General features: G+C 37.6%; 1 protein-coding gene across 2 annotated transcripts in view; it reads left to right on the top strand.

Moving 5' to 3' along the window:
- Positions 1-14,955: 14,955 nt before the first annotated feature.
- LOC113637854 (chloride channel protein 2-like) overlaps positions 14,956-26,500 on the top strand; it is a 59,120-nt gene continuing 47,575 nt past the window's right edge. Inside the window, exon 1 of one of the 2 annotated variants that reach the window (XM_027138763.2) lies at positions 14,956-15,319. In XM_027138763.2, the coding sequence (XP_026994564.2) occupies positions 15,269-15,319 (51 nt within the window). In that variant the 5' untranslated portion in view covers positions 14,956-15,268. The remainder of the gene's footprint in view (positions 15,320-26,500) is intronic. The other variant, XM_047820534.1, reaches the window with a different exon arrangement.

Genomic DNA, 26,500 nt, shown 5'->3' with positions numbered 1-26,500 from the left:
TCCGGGTTTGTGTTCACGGTGTGTGTGTGTGTGTGTGTGTGTGTGTGTGTGTGTGTGTGTGTGTGTGTGTGTGTGTGTGTGTGTGTGTGTGTGTTTGTTCACTGCTGTGTGTGTGCACTTTGGATGGGTTAAATGCAAAGAACAAATTCTGAGTATGGGTCACCGTACTTATCCGTATGTCACGTCACTGGAAATCCTTATTTTTTTTTATATTACCACATAATGGATCTTGTTAGTTTTGTGTGTATATTATTTATTTATTATTATTTATTATATATTTTGACCCAGAAATTAGAGCCAGCTCATGCAGAACACTGCTGCTCATGTCACAATCGTCTCCTTTTAACTCTAGAAGTGTTTATCATTCATGGTTTATTCCTGTCACAGTTTTCTGACGATATTTTCTGGATACACAACAACCCTGACCAAAATCAAATTATCTCAGGGGCATCAGATGTTAGACACGGGGCTCGGTGTTTTTCTTAAAGCTTCACACAAAAACTGCAAATCAAAGGGGCATACATGCATGTAGTTTTTGCTGTAAGACTAGTGATCTAGTGTCATTGTGAAAGGCCTGGTGGTCTGGTGTCCTTGTCACAGGTCTGGTAGTCTGGTGTTGTTGTCACAGACCTGGTGGTCTGGTGTCCTTGTCACAGGTCTGTTGGTCTGGTGTCCTTGTCACAGACCTGGTGGTCTGGTGTCCTTGTCACAGGTCTGATGGTCTGGTCCTCTTGTTGCAGAACTGTTGGTCTGGTGTCCTTGTAACAGGACTGGTGGTCTGGTGTCAATGTTGCAGGCCTACTGTCACAGACTTAGTGGTCTGGTGTCCATGTTGCAGGCCTGGTGGTCTGGTGTTCTTGTCAAAGGCCTGGTGTCATTGTAACAGGCCTGGTGGTCTGATTGCAGGCCTGGTGGTCTAGTGTCTTTTTTGGCAACAGACTATCAAAATATTATTATTTATAAAATCCATCCAATTGTAGACCGTGACTCAGTGCACTACATTAGCTTTCCTTCTAAGTTGGAGCATGTCCTGAAATGATTTTGTTGTGAAGTGAGCGAGTTAAAGTCTGATCTGATTTTGATTCGCAAAATTCTGCTTCCATTTTTAATTCCTTTTACAGTCCTTTCATGTGACACTTACTTGTTTTTTTTTACAACTGCTTGCCATTAAGTGTTTTTGAATTTGCTCCAACACAAAGCTGTGGATGGATTTAAAAGTGGGAAAACTTCCATACAATAACAAAAATGTTAATGTTTAAAACTGTAACCAAATCTCTCTCTGTGTATCTCCTTTTCTGTATTTCTGTCACTTGCTCAGATCTTGTCTCCATCTCTGTCTCTTGCTGTTTCTTTTCCATTTTTTTCATTGCTTCTATTCCCCTCTTTTCTATTCTCTTCATCTGGATTTAACGAATGGTGGAAATGTGACACGCAGATGCTGGTTTCACATACACACACACACACACACACACACACACACACACACACACACACACACACACACACACACACACACACGCACACACACACACACACACACACTGTGGTTAGAGAAATCTTTCCCATGTTGAAAAGAAAAGAGCTGGACCATATGTAAGACACAGTATCTTCTATAGGAACACACACACATACACACATACACACACACACCCCAAAGGGTTGTTCTTCTGTGTTAGACAAATACAAACCATATGTGACCTGTATCATCTTCTGCCACTGATCAATCACAAACACATACTCTCACACACACACACTCACACACACACACACACACACTCACACACACACACACACACACACACACACACACACACACACACACACACACACACACACACACACACACACACACACATACAAACATGCACATCTATGTGTTTGGACGCAATGCTAAATATGGTCTGTGAGATTATGAACCACCTGTAGATGCTCTGGGCACCAGGCACGAAAAGGGAAAGGTCAAAAGTCAGTGATGTTGCACTGCTGGACATGTGTGAATGATAGGCACATGATTAAGTAATGCACTGACAGCTATCTATTGCCTGTGTGTGTGTGTGTGTGTGTTATGTGGGACATCTGTTTGTCAGTGAGTGTGTTTCTTACAGGGCATTCTTTCAGCTCTTTAACTAAGTGTTTAAAGCTGCTCTCTCCTTTAGTTGCTTCAGTTGTCTCTGTCCATCTCCATCATGAAGGAGACAGAATGTGTGTGTGTGTGTGTGTGTGTGTGTGTGTGTGTGTGTGTGTGTGTGTGTGTGTGTGTGTGTGCGTGTGCGTGTGTGTGTGTGTATGTGTGTGTATGTGTGTTTTAGCTTGTAAGTACATCATTCTTTTCAAATGACAGTCATTTTTCCTCCCTAAAAGTTAATGTTGTAAAAGTGGGGTTCTTATACTTTTATAGCCAGTTTTTATGGCTTCAAAGCTCTCATGACAATTTCCCCAGTTCCACAGATTTACTGTACGTTCACAATCCACTGATTGTATATAAGAATTTCCATATTTAACATTGTTTTTATAAATCACTCTGTGCATGACTGTGTAACTGCAGGTGCAGTTCATATGTGTTATTCAGCCTGTTCATATGTGGTATCTTTCATATACTGTAGTGTATGAAAATTAGAAGATTTGTAGTCTTGTGTATTATCACCACTGTAATATTCAACCTTGATGCAACTAACATGTTGCAACCTGCATCATAATTGTGTTTGTCAGTCAGGTTCACATGGAGCACTAACACTGTATATCAAAGGTGTCCAACCTTAGCAGGAAAGGGTCGGTACGGTGTAGGATTTCATTCCAATCAAGCAGAAACCTCTAGCTTCCCATTGGTTGACTGGGTGCAGTGCTGTTATGTTGTGGTAGAAAACAGGTTTATGCTTTAGTCCTAACTGAATGAAAGCTAACTAAATTTAAACACACACCCAAACCTCTTACTGTACATCTGATTGCCCACCTATTATTTGTACCAGTCCACCCTAATGTAATTGGCCCTGCTGTTAACCCTTATTAACCCTTAATATTTTACACGCATTTATTATTATGTTATCAACTAAATACCAGTCTACATATTTAATTGATATTTGTGGTGAATATAATTTTTAAAACACACCGTCACAGCTAATAACCCTGTAAAGAAGTATAAAAATGATGAGTTACTTACTGTACAATGAATAGAAAAGTGATCATCTCCATCTGGTGGTAAAGGGGAAAAGTGCAGCACATTACAAACTGGATTTAACTGTAACACCGCAGTTTACAGGATAAAACGTATGAAATGAGTGAGTATGGAGTCAGAATTGTTTCGTTATTCTGAATAAATACACTATGATCCACAAATAAATATAAAGAGTTTCACAAATATTTTTACAAATTTCACAAAAAGAAATGAAATTCACAAATAAATAAAATGGGATTTGCAAATAAAAGAAATATTTATAAATTGTATTTATTTGCGAATTGCTTCCTGCTCATTTGTGAATCGCGTTCTGTGTATTTGTGGATTTGAAACATTTCTAACGTCAAGACGTGCACAAGAATCCACAAATAGGTGGACTCCGCCCACCGTCTACTCAGCCAATAGGACAACGGTCCCGTGGCGCTGACCAATCGTGGCACGGTCTACCTCAAACCAATCACGTTCTGATTTACTCGCACTATCACAGTGTAATATGCAAAATACGATTTAAAAAAAAACAAATAAACAACATTTGTCGCAGATTCGAGCCCAATCTGGTAACCCTGTATGGATTGTAGCCAGCACTAAGGGTTAGTTCAATTCTGCTTTCTTTGGAAACGATTTCAGCATCATCAATGGGTCCAGGGGTGGTGTGAAGAGCGAGTAAATCAGAACGTGATTGGCTGGAGTAGACGGTGGGCGGAGTCCACCTATTTGTGGATTCTTGCACGTCTTGACGTTAGAAATGTTTCAAATCCACAAATACACAGAACGCGATCCACTAATGAGCAGGAAGCAATTCGCAAATAAATACAATTTATAAATATTTTTTTTATTTGCAAATCCCATTTTATTTATTTGTGAATTTCATTTCTTTTTTGTGAAATTTGTAAAAATGTTTGTGAAACTCTTTATTTATTTGTGGATCATAGTGTATTTATTCAGAATAACGGAACAATTCTGACCCCATATTTAAATGTCTGCAGTATTTCACTGCAAGTGCACCACGAGTTTAAGCACCGTGTACATCACCGCGCATGTGCTCCTGCGCATGCGCATTGACGATGCCTGACTGAAGATGCATGAAGATTAAAAATTCATTTTAGTAGTCTGCATCCCGAGTTACACTACAACCCATATATACAAGAATACACTAGGTATTAACTGTGTGTGTGTGTGTGTGTGTGTGTGTGTGTGTGTGTGTGTGTGTGTGTGTGTGTGTGTGTGTGTGGGAATGTGTGTGGGGTGTGTGTGTGGGGGGGGTGTATGTGTGTGGGGGGATGTGTGTGTGCGCCACGCGCGCGACACTCGGAGTACAACAGAGAAGACTGGCTCGCGCCTGCACCCGCATTGCAACACGAGTGCGCGCGCTCCTTTCTCTCTCTCTCTCTCTCTCTCTCTCTCTCTCTCTCTCTCTCTCTCTCTCTCTCTCTCTCTCTCTGTGTGTTTCTATATGTAGCAGCGCTCCCCCTTCACTCCCTCCACCCACGTGCTTACTAACACCTCCGCGCGAGCCTCTCGGTGTCCGTGATACCCGGGAACGCGCATGAGCTCTTCAGGTTGCTCATCAACTTTAGATCTTTGCTTCATCCCTTTCGCGGTGGATAAAATAAACAGCCCATCCAAGCAGGTGAGCGCGCGCGAAAGAGAAAAGGTGACAAAAGAAAGAAAAACAAAGAAAGAAAGAAACTTTGCGTCACAGCCTCCGCGCGTGTTGCGCCGGATTGCGCACGTGACGCAAGACCGGGGGTCTCCGGTATTTCAGTTCAGAGAGATTAGAACGGGAATAACCGTGAGTAAAACAAGCGACGGCATGTGAAAGCATGAGTTTGTTCCTTTTTTTGTTGTTGTTTATTTTTATTTGTTTATCATCACGTAATTTCCACGTCACTTCTCATCACAACGAGCTCGCGCTCTTCCCGCCATTTCCGCTTAAAGAGCGAACAAGATGAGCGCACGTGCACCCGTTAAATATTCATATACTAATTAACTCGTTGTCCAAATGTTCATAAATTAACCTAAAAAAAGTTCAACCTCCACAAACTACTACTTTAACCTCCACAGACTTAAGTTCATATTATTATATTGTTATTATAATAAGTTATTATATTAATAGTTAGAAGCTGGTCTGAAAGATAATATTTACAATATTGTGCTATGTGCAATTAAATGTGCTGTAGATCTTTCTTTATAAAAACAAATGAACAAGCAAAGTGCCTTGTCAGTAATGTCATCATTAGCTATCTTTGCTAGTCACCCCCCTGCTCTCCCAACACACACACACACACACACACACACACACACACACACACACACACACACACACACACACACACACACACACACACACACACACACATACACATACACACATACACAAACACACACACACACACACACACACACACACACACACACACACACACACACACACTTACACACACACCAAAAATACATAAACAAGGAAATCCCATAATTTCGTTCACTGGGGGGAAAAAAAGGAAGCAGAGACACACACACAAGTGGACCGTTTACGAAATGGTCTTTATGAGTGTTTAATGAGCAGTGTGTGGACAAAATTAGCTGCATATGTGTGTGTGTGTGTGTGTGTGTGTGTGTGTGTGTGTGTGTGTGTGTGTGTGTGTGTGTGTGTGTGTTTTGTGCGTTCTGTCTTTAGTGTTTAATTGATTTGAGGAAAGAAAAGATAAACTGAAAGTGTGGGGAGATGAAAAGCTTTAATGTCTGCAGTGGAGATTCAGTGGTGTGTGTGTGTGTGTGTGTGTGTGTGTGTGTGTGTGTGTGTGTGTGTGTGTGTGTGTGTGTGTGTGTGTGTGTGTGTGTGTGTGGACACAGGAAAAATGTGGACAAACCCAAACAACTTGACTAAAACAAACAGGACAAACTAATTGGTAATGTTAACTAGAAAAGAAAAAGGAATGTAAAAAATAAAGTGGGCAAAAAGGAATTGAATAAAACAAAGAAAAATGAAAAAGAAATTGAAGAAGTCTCAGAAAAAAGTGAAATACAAAAGGAAGCTGAAAGGAAAGAAAAGTAAAGAAGGAGCAGTAATGAATATATATATATATATATATATATATATATATATATATATATATATATATATATATATATATATATATATATATTGGAAAACAAAAGGAAAGAAAAGCCTAAAACACACAATGTGATTGCATTCTGATGTCACTAGAGGGCAGTGTTGTATTTTGTGAAGAGATTTAAGCTCATCCATTTTTTTTTATATACAGAATACAACCTGCAGTCTGTTCTTTCTGATACTGTGCATATAAATAAGAATAAAGTTTAAAAAGTCATTCTTAAATTAAACATAAGAATGAACAAAAAAAGAAAGAGGTAGAAATAAGAACAATACTGTAGATGCCATTCAGAGACGAGAAAACAGACCCGGAGATGTGTTCAGCAAGGCACACCGCTCTCTCCAGGGCTCTATGGTCCTGTGTTGTGCAGTTTCCGTACCACACTGAGGCAGAAAACCTTCTATAGCATCAGTATAGAGAGTTCTCAGGAACACTGGGGAGAATCTCCTCAGCAGTCTCAGGTGGGACAACTGTTTTCTGGCTTTGTTCACTAGGGTGTGAATATGATGAGTCCAGGTCTCATCCTCAGCAATGTGTATTACTTCAAGGTACTTGAAGTTGCTCATGCTCTCCACACCGGCGTCACCAGGTGTTTTTGTCCTGCTGCCTCTTCCTCATGTCCACAACCAGGTACTTAGTTTTGCGGACATTCATAGATACACTATAATATTTACAGTCATGTTGCACATAACTAACGCGTGCATTGTGTAATGCAGCTGGACGTCTGCCATCTGTTTATACAGCAATATTTAGCCACCTCTTAGCACAGTGTTAACACTGAAGCTCGTTCTATTGAAGTAGCTGCACTTTGTTTTGTACCATCTCAGGAGGTTTACTCAGGAAATTATTACTCAGGAAACTTTTGCCAAGTTTGGTAAAATGAGAAGTGAGTTAAATTGGAGGTTAAATTAAGGCCAAACGTTCAGTTTTTTGGTCATACAGTGTAACATCAGGCTTGCAGGATGCCTAGGTTGCCTTGTTTGGATGGAATATTGTTGTGATAGCATGGTATATTCAACATGTCTTAGTTACTCCAACGTTCTTTCTGAAAATGCCCAACAGATATCAGTGGTATAAATGAACCTGAAGCTGTTGATGATTGAGAGATTATTTGTATAAATGTTAAACAGCACTGGAGCTCGAAATCAAGCCCTGAGGAAGACAGTTTCTCAGACTTTTCCGTAAGCTCACGTAATCACACCTGCATCGATTTTGAACCAGAAGTTCAACCACATAGAACATTAAGCACTTGGGAAGCTGGAGGAATGTAGAGGATTTTTTGATGTTTCTGGTCAGTACAGAGATTCATTGTGCTTCAACATGCTTCAGTGGAGTTCAAGCAGCTTATATACAGTAGACTGCTATGCTAATTGCTACTAGCTAGATAATGTTATTTATTAGCAAATATAGATTGTAGTACTTTTTGAATTTAACATTCATGGAAAATTGAATTGCATTATTTTCAAATGTTTTCCTCCAAGAGTTACTGCTAGGAAAATATGACACAATGCTAGAAATATACTATATAGCCAAATGTTTGTGGCGCCCTGACCATCACACGCGTTAGAGCTTGTTGAGTGTGTCGGGTAATATCAGGTAAAACATTCAGAGAGATGGCTCTTGGTGTATTTTAGAATCAAAATTCAGATCTCCTTCACAAAATGCACAAAGGTTTGTCAGGTCTTGATATCTTATATATTTATTATTGGTATTTTCCAACTTAACTCCACCTCCTGAAAATGTTTATTAGAATTGCTCTGGAAAAGAAGATAAATACCATCAGAATAAAACAAATTAATCCACCAGAAACCATTAGAATAAGACATTACAATTAAATACTTCCAGAGTTATATTCAGTCCATTAGAAACCTCAAATCTTTAGGGTTTTATAAATATTTTTTATTACTTATAACTTAGATATAGTGAAAGGATTAAAGAAATTATAGTTGAGTTTTAGCCTCCGGGTTCAGTGAACACGGCCAAACATATGCAAGTGTTTGTGTTTTTAGCTCGACATGCTGATTCTGGGTCATTAGTTATGTGGCCTCCAGAACAAATGGTGTGTGTGTGTGTGTGTGTGTGTGTGTGTGTGTGTGTGTGTGTGTGTGTGTGTGTGTGTGTGTGTGTGTCTGTGTGTATACACAATAAAATATTTAGAGCATAAAGAATCATAAGTATGAACCTCAAGAACATCTCCAAGCACCGTGACGGTTCTTCCATGTGTTGTGTCAATAAATAAACCAAGTAGTTTCCAATCAACCTGCATAAAGAAGTTTTGTGCATGAAGAGGTTTTATGTTTCTCTAATATAAGTTAAGTGGTTTTGATCTGATGTTTAATTTGTTTAATGCAGCACAAATTCCACCAAACGGCTTGTGTTAATGTTTTGTCATGTTCATTTTGAGGACAGAATTACAACTGGTTTAGGCTGAAATGGTGTTTTTCTCCCCCCTTCATTAATACGTTCGGGCTTGTTGTATGTGTTCTGCTATTTCTTGAGGCAGTTTCTAAAGCTAATTATAATCTGTTAGTGCTACTACTATTTAATTATCTATTTGCTTTATTTATTTTAGTGGCAGTCTTAATGAGAGATTAAAAAGCAATGTAGTAATTATGGAGCTTGTACACAGCTTAAAAAAACAGAGAAAAAAAGAAGGTTATTAAAGGGTACCATAAGCAGAATAATGAGATGTTATGCTTCAATTTTGCTATTTTACATTCTTTATTAATTAGACAGCCATTGTAATGCAGAGTTTATTGTTTATTTTAAATAATACTTAAACTAGTATTTATTAATTTTATTTTGACTTTATGAAATGGGGAAACAATTCTAAAGACTGGGACGATTCTTCCCACACACACACACACACACACACACACACACACACACACACACACACACACACACACACACACACATCAAGTCTTTTAACAGTATAAGTGTTTATTATATTGATATTTTCAATTAATTCTTTAAATGCATTATTATTATGAGTAAATCTAGAATAATCATATAGTTTAGATTTATGGCATTTGGCAGACACCCTTATCCTTATATCTTATTTTTATATAACAGAGCAATTAAGGGTTAAGAGCCTTGCTCAGGGGCCGAGCAGAGGACCTGGGATTCCCTCAGTGGTCCAACACCTTAACCACTAAACTATCTGGTACTTGGGCTACTTCTAAATCGAGTAAATCGATTTAGAAGTAGAAATAGAATTCTAAATTCTAGTAAATCGAGTAATTTTTAATAAATCAAAAGAGAAAATTAAACTTCTTCACAGTTAGTATACTTCTTCTACATTATTGAACATTAATCTAGCTAGGAAACTTGATTTCATATACAAATATAGTACTGTGAAAATGTACATTTTTATAATACTAAATTTGTTTAGACAATTATTTTATCACTTCTGAATTATCAATCAATTTGTCAATTTGTGAATCGTCAATAAAAAAACAATGGATTAAAAATGAATTAATAGACTAACATTATTAATTAATAGACAAATATTAAAAATACAATTTAAATAAAATTGTAAATATAATAAAATGAAAATTATAAAATAAAATAAAAAAATCATCTGTAACAGACTAAATGACAAAACGATAAACTTAAATTAAAATTACTTAAAAAAACAAAAAAAAATACATCTAGAAATTCTAATATATCCAGAGCAAAATCTTCTTTCACTCTTGATCTACATCTCTCAGAACATACTTACAAATACTAACAAATAAAAACAATCACTAAAATCATTTTTGCTCTAAGTGTAAATTTTTATGATTTCTAAAAATTTTGATGCTTTATTATTATTATTATTATTATTATTATTATTATTATTATTATTATTATTATTATTATTTTATTTTATTTATTTATTTTATTTTTTTTCAGAAATCTCTGAAAATCTTCTGGAAATGTTAAGTGTAAAAATTTTTGCTTTAAACTAAATCTAGATTAACTTTAATGTTCTAAATCCTTACGAACCAAGACAGAAATCTCACAAATTTTGAAAAGATTTCAAAATCTAAACTCGTTCACACATTCAATTCAATTCAGTTTATTTCCATAGCATTCTCTCAAAGCAGAGAACCCTTTGAAACCCTTCTATACTTTACAAAAGTATAGAAACAGGAAAAAGGAATTTTAAAGTTTAAAATGAATTTACTATTTATCTTTAACATCTATCTCTATTGATCGAACCGGAGGCGACGAAATTGATCAGACCATGTACTTCAAAAAGAATTCATAAGAAGAACTAAAAAGAGAAGATGTATGTAAAGGATTAGAAAAAATGGCAGTTGTGACAGCAATTAAAATAAGTTCCTAAAAAAAGTAGAAGTAGCATTCTATGAAGCAATAAATAATCAAATTAATATCAGTCAAAATGTGCTTTGTATGATTTGTCCAAAATTGAGTAACGCAGCCCTCTGGGGCAGATTTTCCACCACTGAAGTGTGCATTAAAGGCAAAAGGGGGCATTTAGTGTGAAATGGAGTGGAACATGTTCTAGGTTTGTTCATGTTGACTCTCATTTTGTCTGTGATGTCATAATTATATCGCCTGGAGAATCCAGGAGTCACTCCAATGATAACAAGTCCTGTCAAGCTCTACTTGATCTCACAAATTGTCAGTAAAATGAAGAGTACAATGTCTTCCAGGATTATCTAGAAAGACGAATTTAAACTGCATCATGAGGTGATTACAATACATTCATATCTGTCTCTGGAACAGTGACAAGGGTTACTATACTATAGATACCAAAATACGTCATTCATTAATACAAACACATTTATATATAAGTCTAATATTAATCCTGATTATTTGTTTAATATGAAACCTTTTGTACTTTTTGTAATATGATCTGTAAAGGTGCTTTGAGACTATGTCCACTGTTAAAAGTGTTAGCTAGGTTAGTCATTTTTAAATATGCATTAGCTAGGTTAGCTAGCTAGCTTTTCTGTAGCTATCCTTCAATTCTCTATCTCTTTATTTACAAATTTATGTATCTGGTGTGATAAACCAGATGCATTGTGAAGACGTTGAGTCATTATTTGTCCTTAGAAAGGGCCAAACACATAAACACACACACACACACACACACACACACACACACACACACACACACACACACACACACACACACACACACACACACACACTCTAGACCTTCAGTATGTCCTCCTTATACAATTTACTGTAATCATTAACTGTTACACCTCAAGCTATTAAACTCTCTGTGTGTGTGTGTGTGTGTGTGTGTCTGTGTGTGTGTGTGTGTGTGTGTGTGTGTGTGTGTGTGTGTGTGTGTGTGTGTGTGTGTGTGTGCGTGCGTGTGCTGAAAGTTTCTTGAAACTGATGGTACAATCATACTGGAAACTAAAAGGGCACATACACACACAGAAGTATGTGTTGTTCCATTTTTGCTCAGCAAAAACACAAGGATAAAAAAGTGGAAAATGTTCAGAAGCAAACCCATCTTTATCATCATTGTCATCATCACACACCAATTATTCTTAAGTGTGAATGTTGGTGTGAGTGATAGAGACAGTTAAAATCTGGTTGATTGACAGCTTCTCGTGTGTGTGTATGGGATGGTTTTTCGTTATTTCCATACACTTAATTGTTGTTATAAAAGCTGAAAAAAAAATTCTAAAGCCCTCATTACGACACGTCTTTTACAACTCTGTAGTGTACGAGAGTGGACTTGGTTCAGCCGAAACACATGACTGTGTGAAAATTGCACAACAATTTTTAACAATCTAGCGAGGAGAATAAAGTTATAAAGTCTGCTGTCATATAAATCGGATACTCAGAAGAATTTTTACCATCCCTGTTTATACTTCTAAAGATAATCGTGCTTTTAAAAATGTTTCAACTTACATCTACATGATACATTAAACCCAATAATTTATCTAATGTTACTTACTTACAACTTTTTTGAGAGTTTTTCAATGATCATGTTGATACTAAATGCAGCCCTTTGCATTTTGAACCTTTTTCCCCAGTTTGTAACGTAAAATTTTATCATTTGATTTGAAATAAACGTTCTTCAAATTGAGAACCTTTAAAGTTTCCATCAGACGAAAAGAACCAAAGTGTACATACTTTGTGCTTTTTTCTAGTTCTATTTTATTGCTTTAATGTCTTATATATATTTTTTATTATTTAGACTCTATATTTGTATGTGTTTATTATTTGTACAGCAAGTCAGCTACAATGTGTGTTATTTGTACTTTCTTTAATCATTATTACATATTATAGATTTCTTAATAATAATAATAATAATAATAATAATAATAATAGTAAGACGGACTTATTTCAGATTAATCTTTGTATTGCACTCAACTTTACTTTCAGGTAACAAGGGAAAGTGTGTGTGAGTATATTATTGGAGCTGGAGGCTCGAGTGTGTGTAATAAACACTGCTGTGAGGTGAAAACACCAAACACAGCCTGGTCCTAAACTTAACAGAACGACATCTTATCACCAGCGAGCTATAAACCACCAGTTATCATAGTTAATGATTCAAAACCAGTAAGCTTTTAAAATGTCACTTCTGTAGATATATTACAAAAACAATAAAGCTTTTCCAGTTTTATTTCATTTACCGTTATGAATGAGCCAACTGTCTGATATCCACAAAACTTTTAGTCTTATTGTATGAATGTATTACATGCAGGATCAGATTTACTACATTAACATAAGCGCCAGTGCAGCGTTGATAGAAAACACTGTAGATTAGGATACTGTGGATGATTTAGCTGCAGACATTTGAAATATTTTAAACCTAGAAACAAAGATGTCTTAACTGTTAACAGGAACAGAATAACATAACAGTGTGTAAAGGAATACAGTAAACACATCAAACTTTCAGGGGAATAACCAAAACTTCCATTTCATATACAAAACTCTGGTAATGAAGTTTGCAAATATTACTTTTATTTATCTTTTCAAATAATACTAGTGGATGTTAGACACTCGGTCAGATCTGTGAACTCAACAGAAAGTACACAGTAAACAAAAAACCTAAACTCTTATCAGTGTCTGATAAAATCTTGCTCATTTCCTACAATGGTGATGTTCCATTGCACAGAAATTGCAGATTTTTTAAAATTCTTACACCAAACTTGCATTTTAAATTTACTGCCATCATAGTATATATTTGTCACATTAAACTTTGGACAAACGCTAATTTTCTTGAGTCATTTAATCCTATGTGGCCCCAAGTCCTTATTTTCCGAACGTCCTGTGCACTCTATATGGCCAGAAGTATGTGCACCCCTGATCATCTCACTCATATGTTGTTCTTCCCTAAACTCTTACCACAAAGTTGAAAGCTGACAACTGTATAAAATGGCTATGTATGTGAGTGAGTGAGTGAGTGAGTGAGATTGTATGTGGTATCATTAAAGATTCCCTTCACTAAAACTATGACGCCCAAACCTGTTAGAGAATGACAATGCCCCAGTGCACAATGCGAGAACTCGGGTGTCCTGCTCAAAAACCCTGACCTCAACCCCACTAAACACTGTTGGGATGAACTGGAAGACTGACCGGACCCAAGACCTCCTCACCCATCATCAGTGCCTGACCTCATTAATATTCATGGAAAATGAATATAATGAAATCTGGTTGAAAGCCTACAGTCGAGTGGAGCTTACATCAGCAAGAGGAAATAGATCTGGAATAGGGTGTTTAACAAACAGCCCAGTGGTAGCCTAGTGGTTAAGGTGTTGGGCTACCAATCGGAAGGTTGAGTTTGATTCCTACGTCCACCAAGCTGCCACTGCTGGGCCCCTGAGCAAGGCCCTTAAACCTCAGTTGCTTAGTTGTATAAAAATTAGATAAAATGTCAGTCACTCTGGATAATGGTGCCAAATAATGTAAAATGTTTAGGGTGCACATACTTTTTGGCCACAATGTGTACATTTTAAGCTCAGTCGACCTTTGTGAAAAATTTCATGAAAACTTTAACAGCGGGGTGTTGTAGCCTAGTAACTGATCAGAAGGTTATGAGTTTGAATCCCAGGTCCACCAAGCTGCCAATATAGGGCCCCTGAGCAAGGCCCTTAACCCTCAAGTGCTCAGTTGTGTAAATTTAACAATGTTTTCCCAGAAAAACTCAGCATTCATAGGGATGATTGAATTTTTCAAACAAATGAGATTACTTGTAAAGTCACTGAGATGTAGTTTGAAGCTGTAAATTAGGTTTAGGGAACACATTTAACGAACATTAACACGATGATGACTAAGTTTGTTTTGTGTTCACTAAAGCGACTTGTTAGCTAGAAAGCAAACAAACTTTTGTTTCTATGCTAATTAACTCATTAATCGTCCTCTGTTTCTCTCGTTGATCATAAACAACCCAGACGTTTTAACAGTTCGTTTCTGATACTAAAGTAAACTTTAACACAAACCAACCGAGAAACTAATTAACATCTACAAACTAAATGAGAAGCTCCAACAAGTCTAAACCGGATTGTGGACCACGCGCAGCTGCTCGCCTACATAAAACCTTGGACTGTACCATTCCAGAGAAAGCGTAGGGGGCGGACGGAGAAATAAACTGGATATACTTTTTTGGCTTCGTCCAAAAAAACTGCTGTGTTAAAAAAAGTATGACAAATTAGTACACTGCTAAAAGTGGCTCATGCGCACTTTGTAGTGCGGTAGTGATTTAAGACGTAACCTCGGAATTCCGCCGTGGTTCCGCCTCAGCTCGTGTAAGGAAACGGGGCTGTTTGTGGAATATAAAAGATGAACAAACTTCAGCCTGCGTTATGCAACCGTCGCACTGCGTTGACTGCCGTCGCGTGACGCGCGCGCCGACTTTATGGCACGGTTTCTCGCATAAACCCTCGGTGTCAGTGCGTGCGCGTGCTCAGCGCTGTGTGTTCCTTTGGGCTTCGGTTCTTGTCCCGAGCTCCGGTGTGCGCGCGCGCGGCTCAGTCACCGTGTTCGCAAGCACACAGCCATGGCAGGGGAAGCCACGGATCAGCGCGCGCTGCAGTATGAACAAACTTTGGTGAGTTCACAGTCAAGTTTTCACTAAAGTGCCCGAGCGCTTTTCACTGCGTGTGAGGGGGGATTTTTGTCTGTTTGTTTGTTTGTCTGTTTGTCTGTTTGTCTGTCTGTTTGTCTGTCTGTTTGTTTGTCTGTTTGTTTGTCTGTCATCTGTTTGACGCGCGCGTTATTTGTGCTGTAGACATTCATTGAGGGAATAAGAGCAAATTCATGTTTCTTTTTATTCATTCTTTATTTATTCATCTTATTCTGAATTTTGTTGCGAGATGATTTTTGTCTTTTTCATTTTTCAACAGTTTTCTTTTTTATTAATTTTATTCTCTTACTCACTACTAACCTTTTTTTTTCTTATTCTGTTATTGGTTTGCTTGTATTTACTCTGTTCTCTTTTTTGCTTTTATTTGCTGTTGCTGAATTTATTTTATTAATTTTTTTGTTTATTGATTATTTAGACCTTTTTGTTTTCATTTATTATATATTTTTACTCAGTCCTTTCTTGCACTATACCAGACCCCTGAATCAAAAGTACTTAATCAGACCCCTGACTCCAGACCCCTGACTCCAGACCCCTGACTCCAGACCCCTGACTCCAGACCCCTGACTCCCAACTACTGACTCCAGACCCCTGAATCCAGACCCCTGACTTTTATTTTTTATTAGTAACCTTGGACTGATCAAAGCAAGTAAATTGTCATCTGAAGCAGCTAATTTCATGTTGAAATTTTGCATTTAATCTTTAAAATTGTAAAAGATTTCAAGAGTTATTTCTCATATTCAGACTTAAATATAATTTTTCAAAAATCTATATTTTTAATTTATCAGATAATAAAATTTTTGATGAATTTGCAGACATGGACACTTGGTATAGCGTTTTTAACGGACATTATTGCAAAGCAGCATTATATGGATAAAAATCACAAAGTTTAATTTAGTTGGTGAAAGAGCTCATTTGCATATTGCAGCCTTTTTTGATATCACGAACAAGGAGATTGATAATCTCATGATACTGATTTTATAACTGTAACGAACGGTTCATCAATCAGCCCTGGTTTGATTGTGTGTTTTCTTTTGTCTTATTTTTTCATGCACTATATATGGTTGTAGAGGGGTGTGTGTGTGTGTGTGTGTGTGTGTTCGTGTACATAAGCCTTTGTGTTTGTCTAGTTAGAGATGACAGGCCTCATTTCTGTGCAGGAGCTTGAGCCGCTACGGGACGAGCTGTCCCCGAAACACACACACATTCACACTGTGCCTTTGTCTTGCAGCTGGAGCGAGATGTGTGTGTGTGTGTGATGGCTGAAAGGGTCCTCAGTTTGTCACTGATGCTTTCCGAACGCTAAAACCTCCCACAGATTCTCATGCGATGCTGCATAGAAGCTGCTGTCAGCAAGGCTGTCCTGAAACAGGGAATATTCTAGACAGAAAATATATTTTTATCTAGACTTCTTACTAGAAAGTGTTGATTTTATGCACAACATTCCACACACAAATAAAAGCTGTATGAAAAGTCGCCTTGTTACACCCCAGTGCTGTGGTGTGTTGGACTCTGATTGGTCAGAAGGTGTTGATTAAATTTCTGTTGTATAGATATTGAAGGGTTTGGCTGTATTGTGTAATTAGTCAGTAGTTAGGTTCACTAATTGCAACTCTGCCTTTGTTGAGCCCTGGATGTGTGACAAGTCATTTTTTTTGACATTTACTTCTTGCTTTTTTTTTTCTTCCTGAGTCATTGTGTAAGAATAGTTTAAGTAGTTTCTTTTGACATAGCTCTTTGTATGTTTAAGGTCTGATCACATCTTGTGGCACAAGGCCAAAAATAGTGTGTGTGTGTGTGTTCTATTTTATTTATTTACTTCAGCTTTAATTGCATGAAGGAGGTTGGAAGGCTTATTGTGTGTGTGTGTGTGTGTGTGTGTGTGTGTTACATTGTGTCAGCCAAATGAGATTACGGCAGCTGTTTGATCTACTGCCTGCATTGTTTTCCTGTGTGTGTGTGTGTGTGTGTGTGTGTGTGTGTGTGTGTGTGTGTGTGTGTGTGTGTGTGTGTGTGTGTGTGTGTAAGCGCTTATGAGTGTGTGTATGTATGTATATATGTATGTAGGCTATTGTATACTTTGGTACCCACGAGGCCAGTATTCTGGTTTCTTCACTCTGGAACAGTAAGCAAGTTTCAAACAGACTTTAAGCTTCCTGAAAAAGTCGCGAAAACAACCTAGCTAGCTATTAAACATAAACTTAGTGACCTGTTTACTGAACCAAACTTGATTATTTCTCTCTTTCTTTTTAGCAGATGGAGTAAATAGGTTGGTGTAACGGTTAGCTAGCAATTAAACATTTCCGCTTCCACAACAAGGCTTTGACAAATGCAGTAACAAAACCACATCATACCAAAACCATGATGATGGTCAAAACCAAGTCATAATAAATTAATTATATCTTAACGATACCCTAACACCAGTAACCATAGTAACTGACCTGATTGGTGCTTTTTTGATGTTTTTGACACGTTAGTTGTTTTGTTGTCAATTATGTTTTTGTAATTGACTACAATTTTTTTTCCACACAATAAGATTAGGCATCAGTTCAAAGTCACACACACACTCTTACAAACACACACACACTCCTACACACATGCTCTTACACAGGGATGATAAATATCGAAGCAGGGAAGTTTGTTCCTTGGTAAAAACAGATCAGAGGGAGTAAATGACAGAGAGAGTAAGTGAAAGAATGAAGGACACACGGACCACAACACAAAGTAAGTGTGTATTTGCTGGCCACAGTAAACACATGAGCGTCCAAATTAAAGCTAGTTAAAGACGGAAATTTGTGCGTTTTCTTTTGTATACGTGTTTTTTTTTTTTGTTTGTTTTGTATTTTGTTTTTTTACTATTTTGATCCTTTTTCTATTTGAGATGTTTTCAAGTTGTTTCCTTTCCTTTTACAGTCCATTGTGCTCAAATGTATTAAATCAAATCTATGCAAATTAGGTCATTATGCAAATAACATCATTAACATTATTTGTTGATTTATGCAAATGTGCACAGTTATACGTGATCCTACAGTGAGGATCTTTTGCATTGTACAGAAATTTAGATTAGTGTAGAACAGTGTTGTAATGTAACGGAGTAAAAATACTTCGTTACCGTACTTAAGTAGACATTTCACGTATCTGTACTTTACTTCGCTATTTAAATTTATGTCAACTTTCACTTTTACTCCACTACATTTCCTAGATAAAATGTACACTTTTTACTCCGTTATATTTCCACTAAGCATCTTCGTTACTCGTTACTACAAAATAAAATCAGAAGAAATGTGTGTGACTGCAATAAGGGAGGTTTGGCGAATCACTGCTCCTAGATTGCATTACGGACGTACGCAGCGTGTACGCGCAGTCAGAGCTGGAGGCGTTTATCTATAACGTTAATCGTCGGAAAACCGCAAAGACGGCAACCAAAAGTAGTGAAATGTCACTATTCTTATTACCAGAGTTATAGCACAAACAAAATATTAATGCAAACAATCCGTACAATACTAAATAAAAATAACATTTACTGATTTGGTCTTTTCTTGTGAATATTAGTTTATTAGTGACTGCATTCATTGGACACACTGTTTGTAGAGAATGCACACATACATGAACTGATCTGATTCAAGACTGGCATCATTACATCATGCATAAAATGTTGGTGTCCACTTTTGTCATTTAATAATACAATAACTTTTGGCTTACTATGTAGTCATATAATATATAATATAAAACTCTTCTTGTTTTAAATTCTCACTGAGAGCTAAAACCCCTAAAGATGAAACCCTAGAACTGCCCCTGCTCTTATGCCGACGGAAAATCACTGAAATTTTACTTTTTACTTTTACTTCAAATACTTAAGTACATTAAATATCAGATACTTTAAGACTTTTACTTGAGTAATATTCTAAAAGGTGACTTTCACTTCTACTAAAGACTTTTTCTAGTGCGATACTTGTACTTTTACTCGAGTATTGCTTTCTACTACTTTATACAACACTGGTCTAGAAGTCATTTTAAAAAGAGTTAAAAAGCTTCAAATGTGCTAAATAGAAAATGTTTGGTTTGAGTGCATAAGAAATTTGACTAAAATGTAAACAAAGCCTTCAAAAGGAAAGTTCAGTGGATCTAAAAGTTTACACACCCTCCTGAAAATGGCCAGTTTTGGTGAATGGGAGAAAAAAAATTGAAAACAAGATAAACAACATGTAAAAATGAAGTGGAAAAACAATCACAATTTTTTTTTTTTTTTTTTATGGAAAGAAGGAATATAAACTGACAACCTGGTTGCACAAGTATTCACACCTCTTAAACAAACAGTTAGTTAAAACAGTATAGATTTTCCTCCAGCGCTCAGTATTTCTAGGTAAGAGTCTATCTTGACTTTAATATTTTCTCATTCTCATTATCTCTTTTTTTTTTTGCACACACATTCCTGATCCAACAGGTTGTAAGGTCATCTCCTGTGTACAGCCCACTTCAGGTCACCCCACAGATTTTTAGTTGGATTCAGCTCTGATTTCTACCTTTTCTTTGAGTCACTGTAAGATTTTTTTCTCTGAAGGTTTTGCACTTAAATCAGCAGGTATTTGAAGCTGATCATGATTCCTCCATCTGTATGAAGGAGATCTGGATGATTCCCATCTGGATGTTTCCCTCTGCCCCAGTTCTTGGTGAAGAAAAACAGCCCTAAAGCATGATCCTGCCATCACCGTGCTGCACCGTGGGAACAGGGAACTTTATACCTGTTGGAGTTATGGAATAATTCTTCCACTCCGCTGTTGCCCCACATGGTTTGGGGTGGTTAGTTTTGTGAGAAAAGCCTCTGGTCTGTCCGTCGTACACCACTGTCCAGATGTGGGAAGAACATGACAGATGGTTGTGGCATGCAGAGAGTAATCAGTAGGTATCAGATATTCCTGCAGCTCCTTTAATATGACCGTACGTCTCTCTGCAGCCTCCATGATAAGTTTTTATCTTGTCCTTTTAGAAATGTTGGAGTGACGTCCTGTTCTTGGTGACCTCACTATGGTGCTCCATGTTCTCTGTCTGCTCATGATGAGCTTTATGGTGCTCCATGGTACATCTAATGTTTTGGAAATTCTTTAAGCTCCTCTCCTGATTAATATTTTCAAACAAGTGAGATACCATGAGTGTATTTGTCAGCTCTTTGTGGGACAATGAATTCAACACTGAGGTGAAATTAAGATGTGAAGAAGATCCTACAGAAACCTCTCTCACTCACTCACTCATTTTCTACCGCTTTATCCGAACTTCTCGGGTCACGGGGAGCCTGTGCCTATCTCCGGCGTCATCAGGCATCAAGGCAGGATACACCCTGGATGGAGTGCCAACCCATCGCAGGGCACACACACTCTCATTCACTCACGCAATCACACACTACAGACAATTTTCCAGAGATGCCAATTAACCTACCATGCATGTCTTTGGACTGGGGGAGGAAACCGGAGTACCCCCGAGGCACGGGGAGAACATGCAAACTCCGCACACAAAAGGCGGAGGCGGGAATCGAACCCTGACCCCGATCTGTGAGGCGATCGTGCTACCCACTAAGCCACCGTGCCCCTACAGAAACCTGCTTGTTATTTTACATTAAAGAAACCTGCCATTTCAACAGGGGTGTGTAGACTTTTCGATCCATTGTAAACATAGGACATGAGTCTTATAGCACGAGTATTATTATTTTTTTTAAAACTTATCTTGTTCTCCGTCATGCAACAAGATGTGAGGTTGAAGGTCGCATATATCAGTGATATGCCCTCAGGTCTGTCTAGTTTTGTGGAAGAAAACAGAGCATGTAATACCACAAAGCAACAAGTATTTGTCGTTTCTTAAATGCACTTGTTATCAGTGTTTACAGACTTTTCAGAGTTTGTGTTTGGCTGTGAAGATGTTGTAACCACGTTGTGTACAAATGTAATGTTTGTGTCTCTGCAGGAGGTTTTTTATTTATAGAGAGTATATGTATAGCTCTCTGTGTGTGTGTGTGTGTGTGTGTGTGTGTGTGAGAGAGAGAGAGAGAGAGAGAGAGAGACAGAGACATTGCACAAGTGCTCACTAAAGAAAAGTATAAAGACAAGGAAGTGCAATATTAACATTTAATATTAACATGCAGAGGTAAAAAGTCACTTTTCCAGACATTGTGTTTTTATAATCATCACTGGATTATTGCTGCAACTGGCTGTCTGTCTGTCTAGTTTTGTTACACTGCCTACCTACTCTCTCTCTCTCTCTGTCTATTTTATGTATGTTTGTAATCTGTTTCTCTTACCATATAACCCTCAGTCTGTCTGTCTTTCAGCCTGTTTTTAATCTGTTTCTCTTACCACTCACCCTGTCTTACTGTCTCTGTATCTGTCTGTCTGTTGGTTTGTTCTGTTTCTCATAAACTTTCACCAGTTTGTCTGTCTGTCAGTTTGTCCTACATATCTGTCCTTCTCACCTATTTGTCTTACCTGTGCGTGTGTGTGTGTGTGTGTGTGTGTCTCTCTCTCTCTCCCTCTCTCTCTCTCTCTCTCTCCCGATCTCGAGGTGACCCTGTTGTTGTCAGTAAAAACACATTACTTACAGATCAGAAAACCCATTCGTCACTGAGCCGTGTACGTGTGAGTTAGCGTGGCTTTGTGTGTTTGTGTGTGGCTTTGTGTATTAGTGTGAATTTTTATTTGTGTGCGTGTGTGTTAGAATGTGGATTAGTGTGTGTGTGTGTGGCTTTGTGTGTTTGTGTGTTAGAAACTGGCTTAGTGTGTGTGTGGATTTGTGTGTTAGTATGAGTGTTTGTGTGTGTGTGTGTGTGTGTGTTAGAATCTGGCTTAGTGTGTGTGTGTGTGTGTGTGTGTGTGTGTGTGTGTGTGTGTGCTCAGTTCTAGTTAAATCTGTTTGTTACAGTAAGCACTACATTAGAATTCTCTGTTCTGATTATAAAATCACACACACGCGCGCGTGCACACACACACACACGTCTTTCTAAGGTGTTTGCAGTGACTTGTACAGTACATCATGTACTGTACTCCTGACTGAACTCCTGGCCCTCACCTCAGGCACAGGAGGAAAGATTTTAGCATTATTACTTTAAATTCTTCATTTTTTTTTTTATTGAAAGATTTTTTTATAATCTTTAAATTAGGATGGTGTCATTAAGGAGACTTGAGTTTTCAATCCCTCGAACATGTCCCGGCGTATGTGGAACTCCTGATCCGTCTCTTTTATTAAAACACAAAATTCAAGGCCTGAAGGTACATTTTCTTATTTTTAATATAAATTTAATACCAGCTCTAATCCGTCGCTTCCGATACGCTGTAACCATGATGATGGACAGAAATATCGGTTAAGACTCGGCCTGAATCTAACCTCCAGACAGCTCAAGGCGTTCAATTAATATCCACAAAGACAATGTGAGAAAACAACCTCGGGATTGTAACCATAGCAACAGATGTATAACAGTAGATGCATATGGGTGGGGCGTAAAGGTTAAAATAGCAAGTTTAAGTTAATTTGCTGACGTTTGGGTGTGGTCTCTCTGTCCTGTCTCACCTGTCTGGTTGCCTATTAACAGCTTATTTTTCTGTCTGTCATACACACCTAATTGTCTTAACTGTCTGTCTTAGCTGTTGGTCTTATCGTATTACCTGTTCGTCTCTGCTCGCCTGTCTCTCTCTCTTGCTTTCTCTCTCTCTCTCTTTCTCTTCTCTCTTTGTCTCTCTGCTCTCTCTGTGTGTCTCTCTTTGTCTGTCTCTCTCTTTCTTTCTCTCTTCTCTCTTTTTCTCTCTCTGTCTGTGTCTCTGCTCTCTCTGTCTGTCTCTCTCTTTCTATTTGTCTCTCTTTTTCTCTCTGCGCTCTCTCTCTCTCTCTCTCTCTCTGTGTGTGTGTGTCTCTCTCTCTTTGTCTCTCTTTGTCTCTCTCTTCTCTCTTTTTCTCTCTCTTTGCTGCTCTCTCTCTCTCTCTCTCTCTCTCTCTCTGTGATTTGTGTAGTTCAGTAAGGTCAAAGTTACTTTAGATGTTATTAAAGCGAGTGAGGATGTTTAACCCATATCGTCTTTCTCATTAAATGTTAATCACAAACGTCGGGTCCTTAAGCAAGAGCCTGTCGTCATGATCTGTAATGCGTTGTGTTAACTTTCAACCTTCTTAACTTGTCATCGTGTGGCCGTGATCCTGGAAAATCAGAACTTCCTCTTCTGGTCACTGAAACGGCTCGCTGCTTTGTCATCAGGACAAAAAAAGACAACACTTGTGTAACCTTTATGACCGTAATATATATACACATACATAGAGGAAACTGTGTTCATGTACACATGACATGACATCCATTATTAGTAGGTGTGTGTGTGTGTGTGTGTGTGTGTCTTTTTTTATCTTTTGAGTATTAATAAGAATAATAATAATACTTTTTTTATTATTATTTTAATTATCAAATGAAATTAAAGATTTTTTTGGTAATGTTTGTACACTGAAATATGTTATGTTCCAAAAACACAACATGGAACACAACAGAACTTAAACCCTGGAGAGTGGTTAGCGTTGGGGCTTATTTTAAATTAAATAAGAATGAATTAAATAAATTAAAATGTCCCTAAAGGGTTCTAATGTTTGCAGGACGTTTTTTTCAATGTTTCTCTTAAACAGAAATCTTTAAAAATGGTCTGTATTTAATTTAAAGATTTTTACTCGACTGGAATGAATCCAGGTGTTTCTCTTTCAATCTGCAGCTGCCACACACACACACACACACACACACACACACACAGCTCCATCTCCTTAGTTCTTTGAACAAGGACTACTGTTGAGAATTAACTATCTCTCTCTCTATCTCTACTCATTCTCTTTGGTTCTGCCCAGCTATGTTTGCGCAATTAGTCAATGTCACTGTCGTTTAAGTCTCTCTCTCACTCTCTCAAAGTTCTACTAAACCTTGCACTCGTTATAATGAAAGTGAGAACAGGAACTAACTCATTTTCTCACACCTTCAGCTTTTAAACTCTGGGATGATGATGATAATGATAATAGACCGAGATGATGCTCTTTTATCTTGTTAGTCCGCTCATGGCTGCAGCCAGAGGAATAAGTGTGTGCTTGTGTAGCTGTGTTTATTTTGTGTTTATTGTGTATCAGTGTTCAGTTTGTTTGGGTGTTCCGTGTTTAATGGGATGTGGTATTTGTGAGTTGTGGCAGCTGAGTGGTTTAGGTGTTGATCGGAAGGTTGTGAGTTCTAATAACGGGTCTGCCATGCTTTAATGGCTGGGCCCTTGCGGAAGGCCCTAAACCCTCAATTGCTCAGCTGTATAAAAATGAGATCAAATGTAATTTGCTCTGGATTAGGAGGTCTGCCAAATACTGTTAAGGTACCTTATTGTGTGCAGTGTGTGTTTATCGTGTTCATTGTGTTTTCTGTGTGTGTGTGTTTCTGTTTACACTCCGATTTCCCCTGAAAATGTAAACTTTTTCTTCTTCTATTCTTTTAAGCAAATGGAGAAATCCAGTGAAATTAAAATATCCGCACTAGAGAGAGTCAGAGCAGAGATTTAATGTCATGAACTGTAAAGTTTTATCAGAACCTTAACACAAATTCTAACATTATCAGACATCACAAACTGCTGGAAAATTCCACACACTGTTTTATGGTTGATTTGATTACTGAAACTTCTCCACTTCTAAGAACTTCACGAACTTCATGTACTTTAAGGATGAAGCGAATTCGCTTGTTTTATTGTTCCATTTTACAGCTCCATAAACGTCAATGTGAATTAAAAGATAACAAAGCTTTCCAGTTAGTATTTTGGCTTATTTAACGATCACAGCCTGAGAGGGGATTAGTACAATTTGTTCGGAGTCTCACTCACTCACTCACTCACTCATTTTCTACCGCTTATCCGAACTACCTCGGGTCACGGGGAGCCTGTGCCTATCTCAGGCGTCTTTGTTCGGAGTAAACACAGATTTATTTATTTTTTTAATTTATTTTACTTTTATTATTATTTATTTATTTAGAATTTTTAAACAGGTGTGTGAATGTCTTTTTTGACTTAATTTCTTAGCAGGGTTTTTCGTGTGTGTGTGTGAGGTGAGAGAGAGAGAGAGAGAGAGAGAGAGAACAATGAGAATAATTCAGGGTTTGAAGTCACCTGACTTTAGATTTTGGGCTTTCTCTGGCTTTAGGATGGTGTTTGTATTTATACAGATGGAGATGTTTTAGCTTTAAGAGTGATGACCTTCTAGAAGGATGAAAATAAATCACATTTCAGTCCTCTAGCTGATGTGTGATGCATAAGTATATAATATACATGATGTATGAAGTGACTTTGAAGTCCTTTGTAGGGACAGGTCTAAGAACATTACTGTTTTTACACACACACACACACACACACAGATATGCTAAGGCAATAAAGATGTCGTAATCACTCAATCAATATCTAAAACCTTTGACATTTATTGAGAGAGCAGGAATATACACGCTGCGCCTGTCTTATAAACCAAACCTCAATTTTTAATGAATATTTAAATATCTATGAATATTAATGAGCGTATAATATTGTAAACTTGCAGAAGGAATGTCAACATTAAGGAGATTGTTGTTGATATTTACCTTGATTTCCAAATCATGTCCTGCTCACTACCTGAATTAGATGTTTAACACACACACACACACAGTGAATTTGTTTCCGAAAATGACGGACTGAAACACGCACACGTTGAATAATTTATTCAAAGAAATTGAACAAGCCCTATTATAAAAGTGTGTGTAGTGTGTGTGTGTGTGAGGGGTCGAAGTCCTCTTTCACAGACCCGGTGTTTTTGCTGACTTGTGATGGATAAACAGATGACAATTGTGTGTGTGTGTGTGTGTGTGTGTGTGTGTGTGTGTGTGTGTGTGTGTGTGTGTGTGTGTGTGTGTGTGTGTGTGTGTGACGATATGATCAGAATGTAGCTGCAGTTCGCTAACTCTGGGAAAAGCCTGTCAGCATTCCACAGGAACATGTTCTGTCTCACACATACAAGGTCATCTCACACAATATCACAATATAACCCACAAACACAATAACCACACACTGAACACACAAACACAATGAAACCCCAGTAACGTCTCATCAGACTGAGCTCTAAAGCTGGACAATATGATGATCTGAAGCCTGT

The sequence above is a fragment of the Tachysurus fulvidraco genome, chromosome 11 (assembly GCF_022655615.1).
Source record: "Tachysurus fulvidraco isolate hzauxx_2018 chromosome 11, HZAU_PFXX_2.0, whole genome shotgun sequence".
NCBI lineage: Eukaryota > Metazoa > Chordata > Actinopteri > Siluriformes > Bagridae > Tachysurus > Tachysurus fulvidraco.
Note: the sequence above shows the minus strand (reverse complement) of the source record. Positions and strands in the feature narration are given on the sequence as shown.